The sequence below is a fragment of the Cyprinodon variegatus genome, unplaced genomic scaffold (genome assembly GCF_000732505.1).
Source record: "Cyprinodon variegatus isolate N-32 unplaced genomic scaffold, C_variegatus-1.0 Scaffold466, whole genome shotgun sequence".
NCBI classification, from domain to species: domain Eukaryota; kingdom Metazoa; phylum Chordata; class Actinopteri; order Cyprinodontiformes; family Cyprinodontidae; genus Cyprinodon; species Cyprinodon variegatus.
In genome coordinates, this window is record NW_015150919.1 from 609,409 (window position 1) to 627,874 (window position 18,466).

Here is an 18,466-nt window from a genome sequence, read left to right on the forward strand (position 1 = left end):
ATCCAGTACCCTGAGATTGTACGGCAGCCGTAAGGAAGGAGGCCGAGGACTAATGAGTGTAAGAGCCACAATCCAGGATGAAACATGGAAAATTCACAAGTAAATCAAGGACAAGGCTCCAACAGACGACTTCCTCACTGAATATCTCAGACAATGGGGAACAGAAGATGAGGTGCCAGATACTCCATCATGGGAGGATAAGCCCCACCACGGGATGGTCCACTGGAACATAATTAAAGTGGCAGATATCAGGAAATCCTACCAATGGCTAGACAAAGCCTGACTGAAGGACAGCATAGAGGCACTCATCATGGCTGCACAGAAGCAGGCCCTAAGCACCAGAGCAATAGAGGCCCAGATCTACCACACCAGACAAGACCCCAGGTGTAGAGTGTACAAAGAGGCCCCTGAGGCCATCTAGCACATAACTGCAGGGTGTAAGATGATAGCAGGGAAAGCTTACATGGAGAACCATAACCAAGTCGCTGGAATAGTATACAGGAACATCTGTTCAGAGTATGGACTGGAAACCCCAAGGTAAAAGTGGGAAACACCTCCAAAGACGGTAGAGAATGACCAAGCCAAGATCCGGTGGGACTTTCAGATACAGAAGGACCGAATGGTAATGGGAAATCAATCGGACATTGTGGTGGTGGACAAAAAACAGAGGAAAGCTGTTGTGGTTGACATATGTAGCAATACCAAGTGACTGCAACATCAGGAAAAAAGAACATGAAAAACTAGAGAAATATCAGGGGCTAAGAGAAGAGCTGGAGAAAACCTGGAAGGTCAAGGCATCAGTGGTACCCGTGGTCAATGGGGCACTCGGGGCAGTGACCCCCAAACTTGAGGAGTGGTTACAGCAGATCCCTGGAAATACATCAGACATATCACTCCAGAAGAGTGCAGCTCTAGGAACAGCAAGAATCAAGTTCCCAGGCCTCTGGTAGAGGACCTGAGCTTGGAGGAAAAAGGGGGAAGACCACCCGTGATGGGTGACGAAGAGTTTTTTTTATGTATGTATGCAAAATATGCCTTTATTCTTATTATAATCTTTATTCGGTTAATTGGTGGAGCTAGTAGTCTACCTGCCAGCGGAAATCACAGCCGAGGTGGTGTGATTTCATACCCAGCATTAACCTTCACATGCACAAGTCCATTTCCATAAGAGATATTTTCCTTATCTTTCTGTGGTATCAGATAAGACATAAGAAGTAAACGGTCAAAACATGTAAGAAACCACAGAGAGGTTCAGAAAGCTTCTAAGTAAACAGAGAAATTAAATCAAACTTTAAATTAAACTCAAAAAATATTTTCACAGAATGAACTGACAAAATGCAGTGGAAGTTAATCAAATGTGTCACCTCCAAATTTAACACTTTATGTTAATTTTGTTTGCAAATAAACATTGTTTTAATTCTTCAAATTGAAAACAAACTGTTGCTGATTTCTGTTTTTTTCAAACAAGGTCTCTCTTTCTTGACTCCAGCTTTTTATTTAAAACATTTTGAAACCTTTCTTCAAACTCTCATTTTATACTCATATGTCAAGTGAATAGATTTGCTATAAGAAGTATTTATTCATTTTCCCCTGTGGAATAAACTCTAATCTGCAAACTTCCCGTCTATCAAGGGGTTTAAAAGAAGACTGAATGCATCATTTGAAAGCTTTAAATAGCTGCTGTTGTTGTTATCTCACCGTAGAAAGAAGCAAGACAGCTGTTACATTGCAAAGACAGATTAATTAATCAAGAAAAATGAATGCTTCAACTATTTCAGTGTTTTTTCTTTCAGGTTTGAATGAAACCAGTCGGAATCAGAGATCAGCTTTATTCTTCCTCAGTTTGCTGTGTTACTGCATAACCATCTTGGTAAATATTTCTCTTATTCTGATCATCGTCTTGGACAAAGCACTACATGAACCAATGTATATTCTACTATGTGCTTTTTGGATTAATGCACTTTATGGAACAGCAGGTTTCTATCCTAAATTTCTATGGGATCTGTTTTCTCCTATTCATGTCATCTCTTATTCAGGCTGCCTTCTGCAGGTTCAGGTGTTGTATTCCTTTGTCTGCAGTGATCTGTCCATCCTTGCCCTTATGGCATATGATCGGTATTTGGCTATATGTCGTGCATTAGAATACCACTCTGTTTTGTCAGTAAGAAGGGTCATTATGCTGGCATGTTCATTTTGGTTAACATCATTTTTCATTGTTGCAGTCAACATTTTTATTACATCTAGACTGAGGCTATGCAGTCCATACATTAAAAGACTTTTCTGTGTAAACTGGAGCATTGTTTCACTGGCATGTTTTCCTAATGAAACACTAATGAATGCCATTGTTGCAAACATGACAATAATAATTTACACTACCATTGGTTTCTGTATTGTATGGTCTTACATGTATATCATCAAAATATGTGCTAATTCTCTAGAAAACAGGACAAAGTTTTTGCAAACTTGTGTGCCCCATCTAATGTCACTCTCCACTTTTATTTTGACTATATTGATTGATCTTATCAACAGCCGACTCAGTTCCAAAGATTTACCACAGACTTTGCAAAATTTTATAGCAATTGAATTTCTTGTCATTCCTCCCCTTATGAATCCACTCATTTATGGGTTTAAGCTGACTAAAGTTAGAAGAAGAATTATGTATTTTGTTACTTTTAGATATAAAAAAATCTAAGCAGACCTCTTTCAGTTGCATTATTTGGCAATATTTTCATATATTCATGACCTGGGTTTAGATTCTCTAAGAATATGTGTATTATTTTCATGGTTCGGACTAGTTTTTATGCAAAATGGTTAATTGTAGCAATATTTTGATTGTTATGCTGTGTTTTCTGCATTTGTTTGCAATCAGTAATTTCCTTTTTTGGCTTCAAATGCATTTAGTTGCAATATAGTTAATATTATGATATAGAAGCCATTAAACTTCAAGCTTATGGTGTTCTGTTTAACTGAATACATTAAGGCAGAGAAGAGTCTGTCAAGAATCATTTACTATGGGGAGAAATGTGACTCCTGTGACATAATATAAAAAAATTATTTTAACTGTTACACAGTTGAAATGTATAGGAACCTTAAGAAAAGAAAGAAAACAACTTAAAATGATCTGCAAATAACAGTTTCTGCACCTTTACATTTATAATAGGCAAAAGCAAGGATTTAAAGTTAAATGAGCTAAAAATATAGAACATTAACAGCCTTTTATATTTCCAAAAACTTAAAAAAGTTACTTAAAATCAGAAGAGCTTTTCAAACTTTAACTTTACTTTAGTTTAGAGTTCATGTAACTTGAAGTCAGTCTGTTCAGATGAAAAAATAAATATGTATTAAATTAACTGGCCTTTGATAGATAGCCACTAAATACAAAAGACTTGCCACATATTTGATTTGCTTTCACTTCTCAATAAAATGAAATTTTGATACTTAGAATAAAACTCCACTTTGTTCACATTATAACTCTGGTTGACGTAGAGAAATGAGAACCGATTTGGATAAAACTTTAAGAGTACACAGAGCAGGATTTCGTTCAGCTTCCAGTCAAAACCTGTAATGCTTATACTCAAAACTTCTGCTTTCTTTCAAATGTACCAAATCTTTCGCAGATATTTCTTCTTTCCATTTGAATCTTTTGTCTCTTTATCTTCTACATTTACCCATTATCCAATGCCCATCAGACCAGGATTTCAACACCCATGTAATTTAAATTGCAAATATGAGATGTATTTATCCAAGACAACCAGCAGAGGGTGCTATAGTTCTGGCTCCATTTAAGGATCTTTCTAAATGTTGTGTCTTTTAATGGGTTCTGTTGATGACTATGGAGAAGCTGTCCATAGATAACAGTGAGTGTTATTGTCGATTTTCTGTAGGCTACATTGTGTTTCTCTGTGGGACTCACCCCTCAGCCCTGTGATTGTAAATAATTGTCTTTAAGAAAATCAAATCCATTTTAGTGATTTTGTTTTAAAATATGAATATTGTGATTGTTTAATTTCTTTTGGGAGCACAGTGACGAGAATAAAAGTTACTATGATATGTTTTACAGTTGTACATGTTTCAGAAAAATATTAAAGTATTCAGCCCCCTCTAAGTCAATGCTTTGTGAAATTACCTTTTACAGCAATTACCGCCTCAAGTCTTTTCTGGTATGTCTCTACTTGCTTTATGGATCTAGTGACTGAAATGTTTTAACTTTCTTCATTGCAAAACAGCTCCAGCAGATGTAGAGCATCAGTGAACATCTATTTTTAGCTCTTGCCACAGATTGCTGATTGGGTTTAGGTCTGGTCTTTGACTAGGCCATACTAACACATGAACTCTTTCCATTTTAAAATGTCCCATTGTAGCCCTGGCTTGATGTTTAGGGTTGCTGTACTTTTCCTAGATTGGCAGGTATTTAACTCCATCTATCTTCCCATCAACTCTTTCCAGTGTTACATCACCACACATAACGTTTTGCATTTTGGCCAAAAAGTTCAGTTTGGTCCGGTCTGACCAAAGGACCTTCTTCCACCTTCTTCCTAGTATGGTGTCTGGCAAACTGAAAACAATACTTATTATTATTCTTGTCCCTTTTTCATAAAGACCATCTGTCCAATGCACAACTAATAGAAAATGTCAACATGATTTGTGGACATTAAGATCTAAAGAGAAGCCCCTTCCTGTGGTCGGACCCTGTAATTCAATGAAAGGATGGAGTGAGAGTAAAAAAATATGCACGCCCAGGAGAAGGAGGGGGCCATTTGCCTGGTGTTTGACTGGGAAGGGCAATTTTTTGCTACTGTATCATTAATATAGAGCAAAATTGGGGTCATAAAGGTTGTTGTAAAAAAATAAAAGGGAAAAAAATGACATAGAAAATTACAACTTAAGAGGAAAAAAAAAACTAGTTATTTTATTGCTCATTTAACATCTGGGAACTACAGATGAAAAATAGTCTATAATATATAATTTTTAGGCCATGAATTTTAATGCCAATTGTTTTATTGAATTGCTCTTTTTCCTTTCTAATAAGCCAAATCAAAAAAATACTTTTTAGCTTATATTGAGGGTTAACATATTTGTTTTCTCTATTTTTCTCTCTCTTTGTGTTTCCCCATGCAACAAAAATGAAAGTAACAAAGTTGGCCTTGATTCACATAAATAACATTCCCAGGATTAAGTGACTAATGTCTTGATAAACCTATCCATCTCTTTATCTTTAGGAGCAGTGTCTTCTCAGGTAAAAAGTTGATCAGACATCTGCAACTGATCCAGAAAGCTGCTGTCCATGTCCTCAGCAAAACTAAGAAGTTAGAGCACATCACCCCATTGATAAAGCCGAACACTGGCTCCCCGTATCTAAAAGGCACTTTAAAATATCTAGGTTGTCTACAGTATATGTCACTGAATGGCTCTCCATCAAAATACATTAGAGATTTGTTGTCAGTCTATCAACAGCCCAGACCTCTCAGGGTTGTCTGAGTGAAGACTATTAGGCATAACTACAACCAAAAGTGGGATTTAGAATTTACATAGTTATTATGCTCCACTAATCTGGAATAAACTCCCAGAAGACTATAAAAGTGTGGAAAACCTTTAGCTTGATTTTTGCTTGATGCATCAGTCAGCTGCCAAATTGGTCTATTGCAATAGACTTTCCTCCCTGCGCACTTAGGAAAATTAATATTTATATATCTTATTAACATATTAACATAAATATCACTACAATTAACAGATTGTGAAAAATTCTTGGGAAGAAATTACCGTAGCTTTTAGATGACAAAAAGTAGAAAGCAGCTGTGTTTCCTACTTTCTCATGTATTGTAAACTCATGTGTCAATCCAAATGTGCAGCAAGCTTCAAATGCCCAGTGCAAGATGTGCATGACAGGCCGCGAGACATCTTGGAGTCCTTTGAAGCATGCCTACTGTTGACTCAGCATGCAAGCCAGATGCCATTGATGCTCGAAAAAAATGTTCACTGTAAGGGCAGCCTGAACTTTTTCTGCTTTAAAGCAGACAGTCAACCAATAAGAGAAGCTGATCCAGGAACTGTCTGGGAGACAGACACTGCATGCAAGCCGTGATCTCTGCTTCTGCAGAGCTGTAAGCAGAAAACTATGAAAAATAATAAACACAAAGGGTTGAACTCCACTGATTTTGAAAAGCCAGGGATTTTTTTTATGTGCAAGGAAAAAAAGAGTGTTCTGATCATTATTACTCATAATGACATGTGGCAAAACCATTTACCTACATTGACTAAAAATGTTAAAGTCTTCTGATTTTATATCATGACATTTGCACCACAAACCTAAACGTTTAGATTAAATTCCCAGCTGCCATGAACAGCAGCAGGAAATCCCCAAAAATCTTACCGGATTCAGTTTTTACTGAGAAATCCCAGCACTGTCACCCACCAGTATGTAGGGGATCTTCCACTCCAAGCAAAAACAGAAAATTTAAGTAGGATCATAACCCTGATGAACTGACTGCACATATGACGTTTTCAGGAGGACTTGCTTGTTTTCTAACGCCTCATAGCAAATAAAGCCAAGCCACTTATAAGGAAAAGATCACAACAGCTGAACACCTGAATCTCCAATCATCTGGAGCATCCAAAGTCCAGAGCATCTGACTTAAAAATGCACAAACGTCCAAGTTGAGGTATTGGACGTCTTTTTGATGCTTCAGTGGGATGGAAACAGTTAAAGCAAAATTAAAAACCTATATAGAGTTGCCCTTAACTGTTCTGTTTTGGAATGTCGTTTCACTCATATATGCTACATGAAACCTCATATGGTTTAATATATTGGTTATTAGATTTCATAAGTTACAAGATTTCCATGCTGCATGTGAACATGCTTAGTGAAGATTGCACAAAAACAATCCTTTCATTTCCCTGATAGTTATTGTACTTTTGCTTTTTTATATTATCCTTTATTAAATTTGCATCAGCTTAAAACTCTACATTTTAAAAGAATATTAATAAAATTATTGTCGGCGATAAAATTTTACCTGTGTTTTCAGCTCATAAATGAAGTAATCTATCGTTATCCCATCCCTTTATGAGAAAATATCTGATTAAATATGTTAACTAGAAAATGCTCTTTAAACGATTCATGCCCTCACAGGGCTATCATGTAGCAATTTAGCAATTACTCAGGTGTGCAATAAAAGCCTCATCTCCCCCCTGATAAAACTTTGACTTTCAGGAAGCTGCAAACTTTGACCCAATCGACAGCGGCTTGCAGGGCTTGAAAAAATACTGGTTGGTTGATTTGAGCTCTTTAAATAGTGGATGATTTTAGCTATTTCACATCTAGTGAGAGGCAAGACTGGTAACTTGAAGAGTACAGAGCTGTCAAATATCAGATATTTCTTAAACAAAAAGAAGAAAAATGGAAAATGCTTCAACAATTTTCGTGTTTTTTCTTTCAGGTTTGAATGAAACAAGTCGGACTCACAGATCAGCTCTTTTCTTCTTCTGTTTGCTGTGTTACTGCATAACCATCCTTGCAAATGTTTCTCTCATTCTAATCATCATTTTGGACAAAACATTACATGAACCAATGTATATTCTACTCTGTGCTTTTTGCTTCAATGCACTCTATGGAACAACAGGTTTCTATCCTAAATTCCTGTGGGATCTGCTCTCTCCTGTTCATATCATTTCTTATTCAGGGTGCCTTTTTCAAACTCAGGTGTTTTACTCCTTTGCCTTCAGCGATTTCTCAATCCTTGCCTTCATGGCATATGATCGGTATCTGGCTATTTGTCATCCACTGGATTACCATTCTATCATGTCAATGAAAAGAGTGATTTGGATGACATGCTCTCTTTGGTTAACATCCTTTTTTATTATTGGAGTAAACAGCCTTCTGACATTTAGACTGAAGCTATGCAGTCCATACATAAACAGACTTTTCTGTGTAAACTGGAGCATCGTGTCACTGGCATGTTTTCCTAAAGAAACCTCAATTAATGGCATTGTTGGAAACATTACAATAATAATTTTTATATTTCTTGGCTTTTACATTATTTGGTCTTACATGTATATCATCAAAATATGTTACAATTCAATAGAAAAGAGGGCAAAATTCATGCAAACCTGTTTACCTCATTTAATTTCCTTATCTGCCTGTATTATGACTATACTGATTGATATCATTAATAATCGACTTAGTTTTAAAGATTTACCGCAGGCTTTGCAGAATTTTATAGCAATGGAGTTTCTTGTTGTTCCTCCCCTCATGAATCCGCTCATTTATGGCTTTAAGTTGACGAAAATTAGAAGAAGAATTATTGATTTTCTTACTATGAAATATATTTGAATTTAAGCAGATTTTTCAGATGCAATAATAAGCAGAAGGTCCATAAAAATAGCAATTGCCCCTATTCTTGCCCTTATTCTTCACTGTTGGTTTTTTCAATATTAATTTTAATTATTGATGGCAAATATCAAACCTACTCACACATAAAGGATGATGATCTTGGTCATATAGCTGCAAAAAAACAATTGCTTTGTACAAGCCTTTAAAGCCGCAGCAAATTTTATTTCAATAAATTATTTATACCTGTAAACAAAAGATTGACTGTTTATTCTGTGCTTTCCAATACCCAGTCTTATTTTACTGCAGATTTTGTTGCACTTCTAAAATGTGTCTCTATAATTTCAAATGTGTTGATTTAAAAGGTGTAGCCTTGCTTTTTAGCATGGCAGTACATAACTTGATTAACGTAATAGTAATTTTCACTGTAACCTACACTGCCTTGTTATGACTGGCCCTGTTTAGTCTTCTGGGTTGAGGGGGCCAGGGACTGACTCTCAAAGGCCACATTGTTTATCGGTGTATCATATGGCAACACTATATGTTGTGATAACTGTGCCCACTGGGTATGACTTGAAAGTAGTTGTAGATTGAAAAGGCAAAGTAGTAAAACATTACTACTTGACCTAAACTGCACTCCTTAAGCTGTCCTTATATGTACATCAACATGTTAACTCAGTGGTATTAAACACAATGGTAAAACATCATGTTAGACATTTAGCAGCTAAGTGAACAGCAAAGAAAAAACTAAAGAGGAAATAATGAAAAACAAGATGTTATGATGCTGATGAGGTAACCAGCGGTGGACGAAGTACTCAAAAGTAGTACTTGAGTAAAAGTATTGATACTCATAGTCAAATGTTACTCAACTTAAAGCAAAAGTTACTCTGTCAAACATCTACATGAGTTAAAGTATTGAAGAACTGACAAATATTTAGCTAGTCAAAAGTAAATGCATTTTAAACTACTTAAATATTAGACTTAGACTTAGACAGATTTATTTGCATTTTGTTTACACAAGTATAAATCAAAAAGAAATTTCTTTTGGAACAGCTCTCTGGACATATATAATCTATTAGAAAGCACAAATTCTATTTTCTAATACCAGTACATTTCAGTTTAATTTTCTGAGTAGTTTTTTTAAAAGAACCTTGTAACTTTCAGAAACCATGTAGAACCACCTGCTATAAATTCAACACCACTTGTACAGAACTTCAGCATAAAAAACAGCAAAAACCAAGGACAGCTATTTTGATCTTTATTTGTTATTCAAAATCAAAGCAAAAAGAAAACAGAAGTCTCTTGATTCTCCTCACACTTTCAAAATGGAATACAGGTTTAAGATTAAATCTATTACCACAAAGAAACTGCAAGTACAATTTGAGATGTTCATGGGAAAAACTCACGCCATGATAAAATGTATACAGTATACTGCAAAAATCTGCCCTGTGAGTTTCTCACATTGTAGAATGTATTGGAAGTCTCTAGAACATTTGTGTCCAAATTTAATCCTAAGGGCTTCTATCTTACATGTTGAAATTGCATTTCAAGAAAGAAAAACTGCACCAGTGGATTAACCTGAGCCAATGTGAACAAGTATCTGGCAGCTCCCTGAAATGTAGTGGGGTAAGAACAATATTGACTTTGAAAAATAGTGGAATAAAAGTACCCATACCAAAAATTACTCAAGTAAAGATACTCAAAAAGTACTTAAGTACAGTAATAAAGTAAATTTGATTTACTTCCCACCACTAGGGGTAACTAAATGCAAAAGTCTCTGAGGCAAACTGAAGCTCTTTAACAAAAAAAACTTAAGATAACTTGGATGAAAGAAACAGAAATCGAGCAAAGGATGCATGAAAAACTAACTGCTTAAATGCTACCTGCAGGCAGGTGAGGCAGTTAGAAGAGAAATGGCCTTGAAAGGACTATTGCTGCCTTTAACACTCTTGTCTCTGCTTGTTCTTTAACATACAACACGTCCTTTTGTGTTTTTTAGCTTCTGTTTGTCTCCTTAAAGCCCAGTTGGTCACAGGGTATGTCTCCATCCATTGGACCAGGTTCAGATTGAGATTGGTTTCTATTAGGACAAAGTTGTCCTCTGTTGCTACAGCCATGCATATTATGAGGGATTGCTGCAAAGTTAATGGCACACTGCAATCAACAGCCCACGGTCCTTACATGCTTATTCAGGACAGCAGATTTTTTTCACAACACTGAAAATGGTAGCTAATTTGAAAAATAACCTCAACCGTGCTGTTTTATAACTTCAATTGAATTGAAATGTGCATTATTGATGTCTGTATGTTTGGACTGAGCTGGCAATATACATCAATTAAATCTAACTTGCAAAGGGATTGAGGTGACATATGCAGAAGTGTGCATAGTTAGGGTCAGAAATTATTTGGACTAGACATAGATAAGAGATAAACTTGATGACATGTTAAAGAGGATGTGGCAATGGCTGAAAAGCCTGGGAAGGATATTTACATGTAAAGTGAGGGAGGAACAGGCCAGTGTAGTAATCTGAATGCATACAGTAGTAGCAGACTATGCATTCAGATATAGTCTGAAGAGCAGAGGCTCAAGTACTGAAGGGAAAATATACAAAATCAGCTAAGAGAAGGGGGAAAGATAGCTGATCATATAGCAACAAAGAACCACAGGGATCAATTGACATATCTAAGATAGCACTTAAGAAAATGTTCAAGTGATCACAACAACATTTCCCTTTCAGATTATGGCTGAAAATGCAGTCTTTGTTCCTTATCACAATCCAATTCCGCTAACCCTGTCCCATAAAGATGGGTTCAGAACCTACATAATGAATGGCTTTCCAATGGTTTGAATGAGGCACTGCATTACTGGATGGATGTAAATAATAACAAATCACTATTTTTTTTAACTGGTATTTCTCTTACAGTTATTTATTCTTTTTATGGATTCCTATTTCCTATGCTATAAAAATATATGTTTTGGTTGAAAATAATCTCTAAATATCCCAGTAGAATAAATAACTTTTGACTTAGATGTCAGAATAGTTTGGCTTTATCACCTTGCTAATTTTCATTTCATTCATTCATGCTGACTTCTAAACTTATAACTTGTATGTATTCTTCTATATTAGTGGTTGAGGGAGTTTATGCCCCTTTATCAGTATCTGTTTTTGTAGCATTAATTTGATAATTCCAACAGGCTATAAAAAATGATGCATGCTAGATTTTATTCTATAGAATTAACTTATTTGTAACCGCTGTTATTTTTACTCCACAGTTTTTATGCTGCTTTGAGGTGTTTTTTTATTACATTGTTTTGGTATGTTTAGGTCAAGGTACTGTTTGTATTATAAATTGGTGTGTTGTTTGGTGAAATATTTATTTATTTCGAGGACGTTGTTTGTGTAATGACTCAGAACAGAGGGACCCAGTATTCAGGCCAGACAGACAGGTGGATAACTTCAAAAGTGTTTATTGAAACAATAACGGATCGGAGCTACAGGGGCTAGGGCATCTAAGGTAGGTCACTCTGCAGAGAGGAAACACAGGTTAATGACCACGAAAAACCTGATGGAGGAATGATCTGAATGCATGAGTCACCATCCTGGTTTAGAGTTCAGTCCGTGCCCAGAGAACGAGGAGGGTACCAGCCGGTAAGCTAACAAGACAAGACTGCTCTTGCCACAGAGAGTTCCAGCTGCTGAAGGCTTTAAGGACACAGAACTGACAGGAGATCAGATCCAAGCAAATGAAGGAATGTCGGATAATCCAGGGGGCATAGTCAAGAGGCTGATCCAGGTTCAGTCCACAATAGAATCCAACAGAATCTGAAGACAGGTCAGGCAAACAGATCAGACAGGGGCAGGCAGACTCAAAGGTCCGAATCCAGAAAATGGGTCAGGATCAGATCATCAGAACACTATTAGTAATTCTAGAAAAACTCTCACGATTGGCTCAAGAATAATCTGGCACTGACGATTGGGAGCAAGTCATTTAAATAGATAATGGCACAAATGGACATGATGAGTTGTAATGAGAAACTGGGCAGGAAGAGGAATGAAATGAAATAAATAAATAAGCCAGTCATCAGCACCAAGATCATGACAGTTTGGGCGGATGGTTGGTTTAGAAGTTTGTTGTGTACAGTAATTGCTCTGGTCCATCCTTCTGCACTGATGTATTTGCCATCAGCCTGTGGTTTCCCCTGTTAGATCCTTCCTGCCTATCTGGTGCTCTGGAATCAACGTTCCCTCCCTAAAGCAGCAACCTTCCACAAAGGCAAAAGCTGCACTGCTTGATATAAAGGTTAGTGGCTAGCTAGAAATCCCACGGCTACTGTAGGATTTCCAAAATTTAGCAGAGAAGCAATGTCAGTCACTTTAAGAGAGTTGGTTTAGAGCTGAGGCATAATTTAACCAATGTTCATGTTGTTATTTTTTCCAGGTTAAATTGAAACAAAAGATTTTAGGTCTCATTTGTTTTTCCTCCCATTCATGTTATTTTCTTTGTGAATGTTTGTCCTGTTTTGACAGTAATCTTGGTAAATTGACTCAATGAACCAATGTATATTCAGCTGTGTGCTTGTCGCATGAATTCCCTACATGGAACAGCAGGTTGCTATTCCAAATTCCTGTGGGATCTGCTCTCTCCTGCTCATGTCATCTCTCATTCAGGCTTTAGGCTCACTTATTGCACTCCTTTGCCTGCAGTGATCTATCCATCCTTGCTCTCATGGCATATGACCAGTATGTGGCTATACAGTATGTCAACCTCTGGAATGCCACTCTGTCATGACGAAGCAATGAGTCACCATTTAGTTTGGGTTATCATCTTTCTGGATAAAAACCGTAACAACTATTCTTACAGGTTGAAGCTATGCAGACCATATTTAAACATATTTAAATTCATCATAGTCCCAAATATAAAGTTTGGGGCGGAGAGCAGTTCTTCTAGAATGGAGCTTGGCGTCCTCATTCCATCTGACATTCAGCTGTGTTTGAGGGGTCACTTGCATGTACAGACCTTTTGAAGTCACTCACACTTCTTAATTAAACCAAAATCTCGAGCAAAACACCCATTTAGTCTGCCCTTCATATTTCTAGAGTAAAGTTTGCTCTTCACACACCTCCAATTTTTATATCAGAAATTGCAAGAGGCCTCAATTGGTCCTAAACTGATATCTCAGTACTTTTTGAAACTTTTAAATCAATTTAAAATTACAGACATTTGAAGGAATGTTGTTTTAAGAATTATACTGATCAGTCTCTAGAGCACAATTTAATTTTTTTGTTCTTATATATATATATATATATATATATATATATATATTTTTTTTTCTTTCTTGTTCTTTTTTTTGGTTGATATAATGTAAGTTGTCCACTGCAAGAAGCCACTTTCTCTCTTGTTCAATGATAATATCAAAAAAACGAAGTTGGTTTATTTTGCTCTGATCCAGATACATATTTGTGTGGATGTGCTAATTTGATCCTCACCAAAAATTTGTTTGGTTCTGTTTCTACTTTTAACAGAGCATTTTAAAAGACTTAAATTCTTGTTTTATTGATTATTTGTACAACTTGAATGTCTAAAAATGTTTTAAACGGATAGGAAATATCCACTTGTGCACATCAGTCAGAAAAAGAAAAAAACTTAGGCTGTTATATCCCTTATCCTTCTCTTGCCATCCTCCTGCATTTGTTATCAACCTCTGGGTCCTCTTTGAAATCAAACCTCTCTCTGTAAGCCTTGTCAATGCACTACAATACCTAGAAGAAGGTTACTGGCTGGGTATGAATCTCATTAGATTTAGCTAAATCCAACAGAAGCAAAATCAAACAGTCTAAGAGAGATGGTAGAAGAGCAGACAGCATTGGTTAACAAATACAAAAAATGCTACAGCGGTCTGTTTCTTTTTGACAATAATATTGCATAAGGAATCCATTGAACTGATGTATATTTTACTATTTGCTTTTTGCATTAATGCTTTTTAGGGAATGTCAGGTTCCTATTCCAACTTTTTGTGGATGTGCTCTGGCCAAGTCCTCTCTTATAAAGGCTGCCTCTCCAGGTTCAGATATTGTACTCCTTTGTCTGCAGTGATCTGTCCATCCTTACTCTCATGGTATATGACCGATATCTGGCCATATGTCAACCAAATCAACTACTCTATCATGTAGAAACAGAGAGGCATTACTTCAGTTTGTCCTGCTTGGATTATACCGTTCTGCATTGCAGCTATAAACAGTATTCTTGAATATAAATTGAAGTTATGCAGTCCATACATTAACAGACTCGTCTGTTTGAACTCGAGCATTGTTATGTTTGCATGTTTTCCATCTGAAACTGCTGTGAAAGGCATGGATGCATATATTTCCATACTAATTTGTTCTCTAAACAATGTTTTAATCGTGTGATCCTAGCTGCTTGCTATTAAAAGATGTGTCCGTTTTGTAGAAGGATAAGGAGGTGCACTGTTCAATTTTCCATTCACTTTCCTTTTTGGTGTGATGTTAATTTGATTTGGCTCCAAAAAAATGTCCTCAAACTCTTTAAAAATGCGTTTCTATAGAATTTCTTATCCTAACTTCTATTATGAATCCACCAATGTATGGCTTCATGTTGACCAAAATGCCCCCCGAAAATCTAATTTATCCAATTTTAGAATATATAATGAACATACTGCTGTCTTATATTAAAAATAAGATTTCCTATCACTACATGTTTTGTTTTGATAAAATAACTCGGGTAAGTTTATACTTCTGCATGTGCCCCTACTATGTTTTGTTTTCTACCTATAAATATAAAAAGTTGTTTCGTTGTCTTTCATAACTGTTATTATATGTAAAGTAACACAATTTATACAGTTATTCTATGATAATAATTATACAAAGGGAGAATTGTTATGTTTTCCCATGTTTGTGTCACATTTGTAGTTTGGCTTTATTCTTTTATTAAACTCAATTTTTTTTTGTTGTTTGTTGCCTTTTGTAACTGCTGTTTGCATTAAATGTAGACTTAATTTGTTTCAATCTTTTTTAAAGGTTGTTTATACAATTACATTTTTCTAAATGAATCTAATTATTTGTCACTTTTTATTGGTTTAATTTTTTTGATTATTATTTGGGTTTAGGTCTGGATTTGATGAACATTTAGTGTCTCCTTATCATTAAAACAGCTTTTCTTCCCGAGTCTATCAAAATAACATCACATCTTATCTTCAGCTCATTACTCTTTCTTTTTGGTTTGCTTGTTTTATGTTTGTTATCTTCTTGCTTTTTATGGTCTCTAATTGTTGTCTTAAGTCAGGCAATAAGTATTCCTTAAAAGTTATCTTTAAATAAAAACAGAAAATATATAGAATAACAAAAAATAGTATATCTGTTTATTATTCTCCCTGTAGGGAAATTTGTCTATCTTATCTACAGCTGTATCATACAAAAAGTTTTTAAAAAATCATATATTGTGATTTCTGGATTTGTTTTTTTAGATGATGTCTCTCACAGTAGAAATGCACCCACAATGACCATTTGAGACCCCTCCATGTTTTCTAACTAACTGGGAGAACTTGCAAAGTAGCAGGGAATATAAATACTTATTTGCCTCCCTGTATACTCTACATGCACGGTGGGATGGATTCGTGAAGAGTCAATGATTCGATGCAATCATCTTGTTTTCCTTAGATAGAGAACTTTGAACCAATCTGACTGTATGATATGGTTGAAATTGTCTCTGTAAAATTGAGATGATATATGTGGTGAATTGGTGCAACATAAATAAACTGAATTGAATATAATCTTTAGGTTTCAATGTGGATTCCCAATTTCCATCAACAATAATTCCAACAGATGTACCTAATGTTAAAGATAGGCTCTGTGTATGATCCTTGATGCTCTATCGCTCTGGTTCTTTTCCTGAAAAGAGATGACTCAGGACAAACTCTTTAAATAACACTTCACGACTTCAGGGCTGTCAACTCTCACCTATCGGGAGTGAGACTCACCCATCTTCGTGTCTTCACACACTCTCACTCCATATTCCCAATTCCTCACACTAAAAAATGACAGACATTAAAACTCAACTCAGTCTAGTTTAATAATCTCCTGTTGGAATTTAGCAGTAATTAGACCAACATAAATATTTTAATTCTTAAACCTTTAGGTCTGCTCCCATAGGAGGTAAACAAAAAGAAAAAGAACCATTGCATTTTATTTTTCAAAAGATCAGCCACCCAAGAAAGGAGTACCACATACAGAGAGGATGTGTAGAACAACTCAGTTATCCAGGATAGAGGAAGAACCACTTGGATGTTCTTCTTTTATTATTACTTATCTTATTCATTTATCTTTATTTTGGTTTATTGAATAAGTTTAAAAACTTGATTTCCATCACATCTTCCAACCTGAAACATCCAGAGAAGTGCCGTCTCCTGTCATATAAAATCTACAGCCTCCTAGAAGGTCTAAATTGTTTAGCAGTTTTGTCGATTGTAAGAAAAAGTAATAACATAAATAATGAATGAAGCTTTTTAATCCTTAGCCTATTACCAAATATTCATACACAGTGAAGTTTGCATAGGTTTCGATTGCAATGGTTCCTGTATCAGTGCCACTTATTAGTTCCCCATTGTTTAATTTACTTGAACTGCAGAGAATAATTAATGAGCAAAGTTGTGAAATTCTTAGTTTAAAGTATATTTAAGATGCAATTATTTTAGTGGGGCCCATTCTGCTTTACTTCAATTCTTTAAAAATCACCAGAATTTAGAAAATAATGTATATTGTGAGAAAAATGTTCCACATAACTACTTATTGTTTCTCAGTAACATTTACTGTTTTATAAAAACATTCCACATTTTGCCGCTTTGTTTCAGTTAAATCCTCTGAAAACCTCCAACCTATAGCTGCACCCGTCCTCATCTCACCCTGACAGGATTTCCTGTCCAAACTATCAGGGGCGGAGCTAGATGGGCGGCCAGGGGTGGCCATGGCAACCCTTAGCCAATCATTGGCCACCCCTGTAGCCACCCCTACCATTTTTCTCTCTAATACAGAGGGTGGCAGCAGTAATACTCTGAAGGGGAATGCTCAAACTTATCTAATATTCACATTTTTCATATATTAACAACTACTTGACAACAGAAACACTGGTTAATTATGCACATCAATATGCAAACATTAAAGATGATAGATACAGAATTCATGCTCTTTTCAGAAGTAAATTTTGAAATATATGGGGTAAAGAAAAATTTATGTGAATCTGCAAGTCATTTAGGAGTCTAAATCATAGATAATTACTTTAATAATAACATAAAAATTCATCAAATGTGGATATTAGTAGATTTAAATATATATTTTTTTGCAGAATGATTATTGATAAAAGTGGGTAATGACAATTGAACTATGTTCGAAATTCGGAATTTTGTCCTCTATGCCTTTTATTTACACAGCGATTATGCTTAAATATATGGGTCTATTTGTTAGCAAAGGCTGTAGAAAAGTATAGTTTGTCTTTATTTAGAAAATATGGATGTTGTGGTTGTTCCTGGTGGAACAATGTAGATTGACCCTGAGGTTCTGGTGCCTTTCGGCCACCCCTCAATGTACTTTGGTTTTTGACTGGCCACCCCTGTTAGGATTTTCTGGCTACGCCGCTGCAAACTATTTCAAAATCTAACCCCAAGGTTTGGTTAAAAGCACTAACACTAATAAAGCGGCCGAACAGCAGCCAGTACCACAGCCTTGAAGCGGTTTGGTCTCCCCGCCAGCAGGGGGCGGTATGGTCCTACTCCCTCCCCCTGCAGCAGAAGAAGCGGGCCGTCAGCAGCAGCAGCAGGCTGTGAACACCGCAGTGCTTGCTACAGCTCAGCCTGCTCTCCGTGTTCGCCTTTCTTCCTCAGCAGCGTCGACACGGAGGAAAACAGACGTCCAGCCGGTGGTTTTCACCCTAAACACAGGAGGTCTGAAAACCCCGCTTCTCCTTTTCCTGTCCGCCCGCAGTGAGTACCATGGTTTTTTTGGTGTCATTTCGGGGCTGCAGTGGATGAACCATGGTTCCGGTGGTGTTTATATAATATTAGGTTGGTAATCCTCTACAGCGGCACTAAGGTCTCAGAATAACACCAAGAAGACCCGCTCCCTCTCTTCATTTT

General features: G+C 36.2%; 2 protein-coding genes across 2 annotated transcripts in view; both read left to right on the forward strand.

The window, feature by feature from the left end:
- Positions 1-1,756: 1,756 nt before the first annotated feature.
- Positions 1,757-2,692, forward strand: LOC107094143 (olfactory receptor 11H6-like). The gene has a single exon (XM_015389580.1). The coding sequence runs from the start codon at positions 1,757-1,759 to the stop codon at positions 2,690-2,692; it is 936 nt and encodes a 311-aa protein (XP_015245066.1).
- Positions 2,693-7,393: 4,701 nt separating this feature from the next.
- The window catches only part of LOC107094144 (olfactory receptor 2A12-like), a 67,635-nt gene continuing 56,562 nt past the window's right edge, over positions 7,394-18,466 (forward strand). Inside the window, exons 1-4 of the mRNA XM_015389582.1 lie at positions 7,394-7,952; positions 8,187-8,271; positions 14,374-14,397; positions 18,086-18,313. Of these exons, the coding sequence (XP_015245068.1) occupies positions 7,394-7,952; positions 8,187-8,271; positions 14,374-14,397; positions 18,086-18,313 (896 nt within the window). The remainder of the gene's footprint in view (positions 7,953-8,186; positions 8,272-14,373; positions 14,398-18,085; positions 18,314-18,466) is intronic.